The sequence below is a fragment of the Manacus vitellinus genome, unplaced genomic scaffold (genome assembly GCF_001715985.3).
Source record: "Manacus vitellinus isolate BGI_N305 unplaced genomic scaffold, ASM171598v3 scaffold_44_pilon, whole genome shotgun sequence".
In the NCBI taxonomy this organism is placed as follows: Eukaryota; Metazoa; Chordata; class Aves; order Passeriformes; family Pipridae; genus Manacus; species Manacus vitellinus.
In genome coordinates this window covers 6,820,369-6,830,057 of record NW_021940565.1, presented here as the reverse complement: position 1 = coordinate 6,830,057, position 9,689 = coordinate 6,820,369, and the positions used below count along the sequence as shown (strand labels likewise).

Here is a 9,689-nt window from a genome sequence, read left to right as displayed (position 1 = left end):
TTGGGGTCGGGGGTGCCCTGCCCGCCCGGGGTGGGTCCGGGGCCGCGGCCGGAGCCGCGCCGTTGTCGGAGCCGAGGAGGGCGAGCGGAGTCGGTCCCGGGCGGCCCTGCGGGGAGCCGGCTGTGCGGCGGAGGCTGTGCGAGTGTGGCTTTCCCCGGTGCTTACACTGGTGATCATCGCAGGTCTCACATCGGTGGGTGGGAGGCGGCTGCCCCGCTTGCGGTGCCCGCGGTGACAGCGCCTGGATAGAGACGCTCGCGCCTTATTCCGAGATAAGGGTGAGCTCTGCAGGCTGTAGCCCACCGGCCCGGCTCTTGGAGAGCTTAAACTGAAGCCAGCTCTTCCAGGACTTCTCTGTTGCATCCAAACTGGCTGTTTTGGGGAGACTCCGGCCTCAGGAGGGGCTCTGGTGTGTGTCACGGAGTGGCACTGCCCACTTTGTGTTCGGCTTCACGGTTTCAGTAGAAAAAGTTGAAGGTGTTCCCACGTAGTCTTACAAATGAACTGCAGATTTTTATCTCCATGTTTAGGAGCAGGTTCTGCTGGTGTTTGTTACAGAAAAGGAAATTGCAACTGCTCCCTTCCCTGGTGGAGTAGAAGGGCTCATAGTATTTCAGGTAGTGTGAGACCTATGAGAAAAGGCATTAGCAGCCACCTCACCCCGGGCTTAATTGTACTGAGGTTGTGACTCCATGAGCTGTTCAGCCAGCCTAGTGACTGTCACTGAAATGGGAAGGTCCTGCTGCTGTCTTCTTTCTGTTCCTCCACTGCTTCCACCTGAAAGCTCTGATCTGGTTGCTCGTGTCACTGGAAGAGGATATTGAGAAAGAGGAACTGAACTCTGATGTTCAGTCCTCAATTGCTGGCACCTATACCCTGCTTGTATGAATTAGATACCTTTGTTTACAACTTGACCTTTAGAAATCCTTACTTTTTCTGCTTTGCTTTTCCTGTCTTGGTCTGTTAGGTTATGTGTGCCTTTGATTGTCAAGCCACCGTTTTGTCTTGAGATATTTTGTAGAAGACTTGGACATTCAAGGAAGGAATGTGATCAAAGCACTAGTGTTGTCAGGGCCTGTAAGGACTTTTGAAAATGGTGTTGTCAGTGCAGACAAGACTGTGAGGAATGAAGATTAGAGTGATGGTAAAGCAATGTAAATAATAAAACATTTATATGGCAAGTTTAGTTGAGGTATGTCATGAAAAGAATGCTTTGTTAGATAATTAGTTACTCTTGTCTTTCCATTTCAACAACAATGAAAATTGATGAACTAAGTTTCATACATACTCTGGCACCCTGATTATGAGTAATTGAAGGCCATAAACTGCTGCTTCTTAATGGATCAGCAAACATGTTGGTGCTTTTTTTTTTTTTAAGGCTGATTTGTCTGAAAATAGTATGTCAGTGGTGTTGGTGGTTTATGTGGCAGTTTGTGTCAATGTGTATCTTATTCCTGCTCTGTGAACAGGTACAGAAGTACCTGTGGTGTGTGTACAAAGGGAGTTGTACCTGTGCTATGTCATGGTGCTGTTAAAAACCCCTTTGTGCCATTGTGATAGTCCCTTCTGTTAGGTGCAGTTTTAGTCTGAATTGAAGCAGAAGTGTGTGGGAGAGTTAATTCACCCAGTTTGTTGTCAGCTCACAATTATGGGGGTAGGAGGAGCACCTGTATTTAGGAAGCAGTAGTTCCTGTGGATAAAATCCTGACTATATACAGCTGCTCTCTGTGTCTATCTGTAAATAAAGTTTTTCCACAAAGAGTTCTGTTCTAGACTCGTATAATGGGTTCTAGCCTAATCACAGATAGCTACGTTAATTTTGGCACTTCTGCAACTTTATTTTTTGTAACGCTTGTTTACAGTCCTTTCTTCAGGAAGTGTGTTATAAACGGGTCACTGACTTTGCCAAGGTGTGGCTTCCTTGTTTGTTTGTTTATTTTTTCACATAGGGATTTAGCAGTCTGCAGTTCCTGCAGCCTTGTGTATAGTTCTTATCTAGATCAGGAAGTAAAGGTAGAAGAAAAAATGCTTTTCTAGACTAATTCAAAGAAGATAAAAGTAGAAAAGGTATTCAGGATGTGCAATTGGTATGAAATTTGTGAGAAGAAAATGAAAACTTGGACAAAAATGGAGCACTAATCATTCCTGGGCTTGTGATGGTTTTTGGTGTGTTCAGAATGCTTGCTGGAGAGCAGTGAGATGATTTTAAGAGCTTGTAAAGCAGTCTAGGTCAGTTATTTGGATGAGGCAGCTGCAGGTTGAGGGCAAAACATTGTTGGAATGTTACACGGGCAAGTACACTGTGTTAGTACACTGATAGCTTGGAATAAAGTTTCTTTTTATCATGGGAAAAAATGGACTTCAATTTTTTAATTATAGAAATGAGGTTCAAGACAACTGAATTTGTATGGTCTGGTTTATTTTATAGGCAACTAAAATACAGTAATGTAGAAAAAATATATTTGAGCTTTTGGACAAGATTCTTGGGCATTCAGCTTATTAAAAAGAACTCTGTGTAATGCTAAAGACTAATTAATTGGCAAGAATGTTATCCAGAAATATGGAGGTTAATAAAATTTTCACGAGGCTAAAGATTTTTTTATTACACCTTATGTACAGACCTAGAAACAGGCAGGGGCAGTTTGTGGTCAAGAATTCTGTGGATATATTTATTGATATGGGGTTTTTTTATTATTCTTTTTAGACCTCTAAACGTATGAATCTAAATGAATTATTATTTTCTTTTTTAGTAACAATTTGATTCCTCTAACTGAGAAACTGTTTCTTCTTGCAGAGCTAAAATCAGCAGTGTTTGATGACTTCAGGAAAGAGGAAGAATGGAAGGTACAGTTTTGTTATTTTTGTAAGAATGTTGTCATCGCTTGAACAAGAAATCTGTATCACTGAGTAGAGAACAAATAAATAAACTTCATGGCTGGTATTTTCACCTAACATTGTTTTCTATCCAAGTAATAGGTTTGGGGTTTGGTAACTCTGAACACTGTATAATACATGTTGAAAAATCTAAAGCCTAGTATAGGGAGAACAAATGGTTAATTGTCTCCTATTTTTTTTTAGTTTTTTAAAAAAATTAGAAACTGTTTTTGTTTATCTCCACTTTTCTTTTCAAAGGCTTATACTTTATTACTTTCATAAATTATATGGCACTCCAGTACGTGTGGATTCACCTCTTTGAGCTGCTTAAGCTATAAAACAGTTTTAGAATAAGTACAGATATATTTAAGCAGGCCATTGTGTATATTAGCAGGAATTCAAAAGACTTGTGACCAAGTGAAAGTTTCAAAATATTTTTTAGTATGAGTCGGGGGGACAAGCTACTTAGTTAAGATGAGGCTTATCTTTGGATATCCTGTATATAAGGAGCTGCCTTCTAATGCTGTTTGAGACTAATTTTCTCCTGCAGTGTTGCTATATGCAGGTAATGAAAAGATATAGAGTAATGAAATAGATTTCAGCTTCAAATTTCCACAGCAAGTTAAGGCAATAACATGGGTTTGCTATAGCTGATTAACTTACGTAAATACTTGTGTGTTTTTTCAAAATGTTTAGATAATGCTTTTAGATGATTACACTACTAAATTGCTGTCACTGTGCTGCAAAATGACTGATCTACTGGCAGAGGGTATCACAGGTAAGTGTAATTCTTATTAATGTACAGATGGCAATATCCTGGTAAGAAAAAGGGAAGGAGTGAAATGGAGGATACCCTTCCAGAAAAGTGTCTTTATTTGGTTGATGAAGACAAGTAGCTGTGGGATATTAGACTAGTAGACTTTCTGGCTTATACAGTAATTACCCAATTGTGATTTATTATTTTTTTAATGAAGAAATAAATGTTTCTTTACCTAGAAGTTCAGATCCTTTTTTAAAATATTTTTTTCCCTAAAGATTGCTGTAAGGGTTGGTTTGTTTGTTTTTCAGTGTTTTGTGCTTTTAAGGTTTTTTTGTTTGGTTGGTGTGGTGGGTTTGGGTTTTTGGGCTTTTTTGTATGTGATTTTTGTTTTGGGAGAGGGGAGTGGGTGTTTTTTTGCTAATGCCTGTCTTTGAGATTGAAATAAATGCACAAAATGTAAGCGATCTTGTTTTTAATTAGCTTTAGGTCTAGATTTTTAGAAATACATTTGTAAGAGGGCATTGTTTAGACTTGGTTATTTTTTCACAAGTAGCAAGACTTTTCTTATTTCGATTATTCAGTATAAGATGATTATTCTGGAAGTATAATAGCAAAACTGTATCAATTTCCTTTTTTGGAGTGTGTTATAAGTCATAAGAGGTACTACTTATCCTTTGTGAGAAACTGTCAGTGAGCATGTATCCTCTTCATTAAGAAAAGCCTTTTATTTTTAGTGAGTACACTGCTGAAAAGAGCCTGTCTTTCAGCATCCAGATGTCTGACATAACTTATCTTCCTCATTCCTCCCACACAAAATTTCTGCATTCTCAAGCTTGTGTACTGCAACACTATATATTAATGACTTTATTAAAGAGAGAAAAACAGGAGTTGAGTGAAGCTGATTTGCTGAAAATATCTAATTTGTGCCTGCAATTATACTGAAACAGAGTAAGTGCCCAGGAAATAGGCAAACAAAGGACAGAAGAGGCTGTAGTCCAGAATGATGCCCTGCATAATTTTGCTCTCCCTCTCCTTCAGTGTGCTGGAAAAAGAACCATCTTGCCAAGGCAGTTCTCTTGCAAGACAGTTTGTACTGGCCCCCATAATTTGAGCATGTTTGCCTTGCCATATCTTTCTGTGTGAGGTCAAAACTCTGCTTGTGTAGAATACCCAGGAAGAATTTAGTCCTCCAACTTTAGTTGTCACTAGGCTGAGAGTTGAAGAAGTCGTGTGGTAACCTGATGCATTTAAAATAACAAAGAAAAAAATCAGGGCTTTCTTGGCAGATGATATGTCCCTGCCTCTAATATTGTGGACAACTTGATTGCTGTTACTTTATTGACTCTCTACTGCCTTCCTTAAAGATGCATAATGCTCTTAATTATAAAATTTATATTATATATATATATATATAAATAATGTTTTTTACTTTATAGTGGTGGAGAATGTATATAAAAACCGTGAGCCCGTCCCACACATGAAAGCAATATATTTAATAACTCCCACAAAAAAGGTTAGTATTTTAAAGAAAGTGTTGCAAGATTTTTTCAGACTGAAAAAACAATCTTATTTTAAAATGTTGATTTACTGTGTACAGCTATGCAGTACTTAACTTTTGCATTTTCTGTAATACTTCTCCGTGTGATGCTTCATTTCCCATAACGAGAAGAAAATGCTGTGCTACCAGAGTATGTTACAAACAAGTACCTTGTGGTCAATGGAGGCACTGTTTCATTGCTTAGCTATTGTAACCTCACTGAAAGAGACGTTGTATCACATAATGATGCAATAAATTGAAAAATAGAATTCAAAGTAATGGCTCTAATAAGATTTCTATTACTTCCTAAAAATTCTTGGGAGAATAAATCTCAGCACTGTTATAGGTGGGAAATTTTACAAGTACCCTGATTTGGGTGCTTCCTAAAGTGATCTTGGTGCATAACTGACCATCTGTAACTGTTTGTTTGTTATTCTTGCTGTGGAATTAAAAATCTCAAGCTTAAGTGTTTTCTTGTATGTTGAACTTCAGTATTCCTAAGTGGGACTTGGTAATAGGGTGGGAGAAACTTTATCTGGTATGTGAACAAAGGTAAAACACTGTCATGATGGTTTTTTTCCTTATTTTTTCTACCCCCATAAGTCTGTAGATGGACTTATTGATGACTTCATCACTAAATCATGCAGCAGATACAAAGCAGCATATGTGTATTTCACTGACTGTAAGTAAGCTTTTGTGTTGTAGTTTGATAACTTTATATAGGTAAATAAGTGAGCTCCTCACTTCTTTCCTATAATTGAGTACCTGAAAAGTTGAGGTCTTGTTTCTTGTGAGAAGATTTGAGACTCAAGTCATTAACCATATATTTGGGTTGCCAGATAGTGGTCACCATGCTGTGTTGCAATAGCAATTTCTTTCACAATTACCAGTCTTGATTGTTCTGCTCCTCAGCTTTTAATTTAGGATATGTAGTTTTATTTTTAAGTATTCCAGTCTTCACCTGTGTTGGAGAGTGTGGAGGAACACAATTCAGGTATAACTGCGTATCTCCACATAAACAAAATAAATATGCATGAGAACTTTCTGCAAGAGCAGTGTTAGTTGGTTATTTCAGGTAGTTCTTCAGACTTGTGAGCCAGCTTTTTCCCTTCACCTGGAAGAAGGGGCCTACTTAGCCCTTGCGTGCACAGCAGAGGCAATGAGTGTGAATGCGGTGAATGTGACTGCATGTTCCCTGCAGTCAGTCAGTGGGACTAAAACGGTCTGTAATGAAGGGAAAACAAAAAACCCAAGCGTGCCGCTGAAGGCAGGGCCTGAGTTGTGACTGTCTTTGTGGATGTCTGTGCATGGTGCATATCTGCTACTGTATGTTCTCAAAGCAGTTATCAAATTACTATCCAAAGCTCTTGGTTTCTTGGTTCATTTCACACTGAAGCAGCAATTACTGTTCTGGAAAAATACTATCTTGCTCTGTGTTCCTTGGTTGCAAGTGGCAAACTTTCAGTTTGAATACTTGCCAAAACTTTTCCTGTTGAGATGAATAGTTCCTGAGTTAGAGAAATAGCTCTGTCACTTCGAAGTCTGTGTAGTATTCATGTTGTCCATGTATTCCTTAAATTCAGTTTCTAGACTGGGATCCAGTGTAGCCTGGAAGCATACTGGAATACATTTGAGACCTATATTAAATTCTGTATTTCTGTGTTTTGCTGTTAGATATGTACACATTATTTCTCAGTTTAACCTTTTTTGTAGCTTGGGAAGTGTTTTTTCTCTCCTATATGAGAATAAATAGCAGAAAGTTTTGCTTTGATAAAATCAGCATCTTTCACAGCTGCAGACCGTTATTGAGTGTTCTACAACTTCCCTTGCACAAAGCTAGTAAAAATTGACCAGTGGTGCTTTTTGAACAACACAAAATATTGATTATATGTTCCCTCTCACTTTAGGAAGAGCAGGCAACTTTTTTTTGTATTTTACGGTTAATTGGTTTTCAATTTAGAATTGTCTGTTCTGAATACTGTAAGCTCATAAGTGAGTTGACAGCTGGAATATGCACAAATTATTTATACTTAGTCTTTTTTTTTCCCCCTAGTTTGTCCTGACAACCTCTTCAATAAAATTAAATCTTCATGTGCAAAATCAATAAGGAAATGCAAGGAGATCAATATTTCCTTCTTCCCTTACGAGTCTCAGGTAAGTTAATCTTAACAGCAAAAAACAGTCTGGAGGATTATTTTTAAGTGTTGCTGACCTTCTAGAAAACAATGAAATAAAATGTAGCTTTTGACTGACAAACTGTATGTGAGATGTTTTACCATTTTGGCACATTTCCAGTGCTCGTCTGTGCTTTTCAGATAAAACAAATGCTCTCATACTGAAAGGTTTATTCTTTGCACGTGGTCTGTTTGCCAGACTTAATGTCAGTTAAGTAGGGAGGTTAAAGAAGGAATCTGTTCCCTAAGAGAAGGCAAGTGTTCTGGTTTGTCTTCAGTAAACAGTAGAGTTTATGTTACTGCTTATGCTGAGGTGTTACTTTGGCAGACAAGGTAGGTTGGTGCATAGGAATAGGAGTAAGTAGGACCAACTACTTGATTTAGAGAACTGCAGGGGAGGGAAACAAAATGAAAGCCTTACAAAAAAACAGGAAATAAAAACTACCACAGCCTGACAGACTTTTCAGTGAGAGGAGAACATGGAAATCCCTGTTTTCTCAATTAAAAATTTGAGACCACCAATGGAAGCCAATGAGTGGTTTCACCGTGCAGCCGCACAGTGGGTGCTGTGTTGAGAAATAATTTGTTGCTGATGCTCTTGATCAGACACAGAAGGCTGAAATGCACACTGATACTAATACAGTGAAGCCTCCAAACCCTGTCCAGTACTGAGAGTTGTACAACTAACCATGAATGTTTCCCACATCAAACATTATGAACAAGGGGGGTCACAGCTCTTAATATACCAAGTGGCAGGTGAATATAGGAGAGGTTGCTGCTGGCCACGTGTTGCTGTGATGCAGTTTCCTAGTTTGAAGACAGACTCCTTTATAATAAAAAGGTTTTTTTATTTTTTAGGTTGAGAAACCATCAGAGAATAATGAGCGTGGTGGCTTGTTTGTTTGCTTTCCAGTGAGGTTGATGCTCCCAAGTTTTGTTTCAAACTGTTTTGGGGAGCTCTGCCAAGGCTGCTCTTCAGAAATACTCTACCAAATAAGGCCTATGAAAATTTTGTGGTCGTGGTTCTCCAGAGGTCTCACTGTCAGAGTAGAAATTGTGACTAGTTTTCTGATGTTGAAAATAAGCAGCACTCCAGTTGAACAACACTCTTGTTTTGGTGTAGTTTTGTATTCTAGATATTTTGGGTTGTAAGAACATTTTAAATCCTTAGCAAAGGAGCAGCGTTAACTAGTTTGCCTGCTTTCTGGAGTGCTAAGGGTGAATAATCAGAGTGAGCTCTGGGCGAAGTCCAGGTGACTATGTACTTGAATGAAGCAAACATCTTTATCTGGATGGACGTTCTTCTTTGGCTCTGTAGTTACAGAGTCCATCTGAAGCTGGAGAAAATCCATCTACTGACAATGGGGTTGTTTCTGTGTTTGCATTCCATTTACAAAACTGTTGAAAAAACTTTTTTTCTCTGTAGTACTAAACTTCTTTTATCAAGGTTTAATGCATTTAAAAAATTTCAATTATTGAAGGTAAAGTCCTCATCTAATAAGCAGATATAAAATTTTATTTTAAACATAACCTTGATACGTCCTATAATTATTCTGATATTACATTGTGTGGATCTGTACAAGACGCTGAAGAGGATTTAGTTCTTCCTGATATCTTTTCCTTCCTTCCTTCCATCTGAACAGGCAGTAAGCAATTTGAAAAATATAGTAATTTACATAGGAGAAAAGAGTAATAGGGAAAAAGAGTGTGAGAACAAGAAGCTGATGAGCTCAACAGGGCAGAGAAGGCAGAATGAAGTGTGGGATTAATTTTTTTTTGGTGGTATTATGTGTGACTTTCTCTTACAGCATTTAGTTTTAAATTATTAGCAAGTTTTTTACCAGATATTTTAGATATGTGCAATTTAGGCCCTTTTTTCCTTGTTTGTGCTCTACCTAGGTATTTATTCTCAATGTCCCAGATGCATTCTACCGCTGTTACAGTCCGACTCTGGAAAAGACAAAGGAGAAAGATACTGTAATGCAAGTAATGGCTGAACAAATTGTTACCTTATGTGCCACACTAGATGAGAATCCAGGAGTACGATATAAAAGGTATATAAAGGAGTATGATATAAAGTCAGTGTTTTACAGTGTAATTGCTTTCACTTCTAGTGCTTACCACATTGTTTGGTCATAGCTTGAGGCTGCAGCATAGTTTGGTTAGTTGGTTTTTTTGGTTTATTTTTGTAATTGTGGGTTAATTGTTTTTAATCCACAACTCTGAAATATGGAATGATAGGAATTTGTGAAGTGTAGGTAAAACAGTGAGCTATTTCTCTATGTACATTTGTAGAACAGTACTTGCTAGACCCTGTTTTGTTCTAAATGGCTTGTTTCATGTT

The 9,689-nt window shown here is 38.1% G+C and overlaps 1 protein-coding gene across 2 annotated transcripts in view; it reads left to right on the top strand.

Annotated features, from left to right (window-relative positions):
• The window catches only part of STXBP3 (syntaxin binding protein 3), a 36,027-nt gene that overhangs the window by 15,360 nt on the left and 10,978 nt on the right, over positions 1–9,689 (top strand). For both annotated transcript variants that reach the window (XM_018079098.3, XM_008926856.4), the window contains exons 2-7: positions 2,795–2,844; positions 3,571–3,652; positions 5,071–5,147; positions 5,775–5,853; positions 7,225–7,325; positions 9,245–9,399. In XM_018079098.3, the coding sequence (XP_017934587.2) occupies positions 2,795–2,844; positions 3,571–3,652; positions 5,071–5,147; positions 5,775–5,853; positions 7,225–7,325; positions 9,245–9,399 (544 nt within the window). The remainder of the gene's footprint in view (positions 1–2,794; positions 2,845–3,570; positions 3,653–5,070; positions 5,148–5,774; positions 5,854–7,224; positions 7,326–9,244; positions 9,400–9,689) is intronic.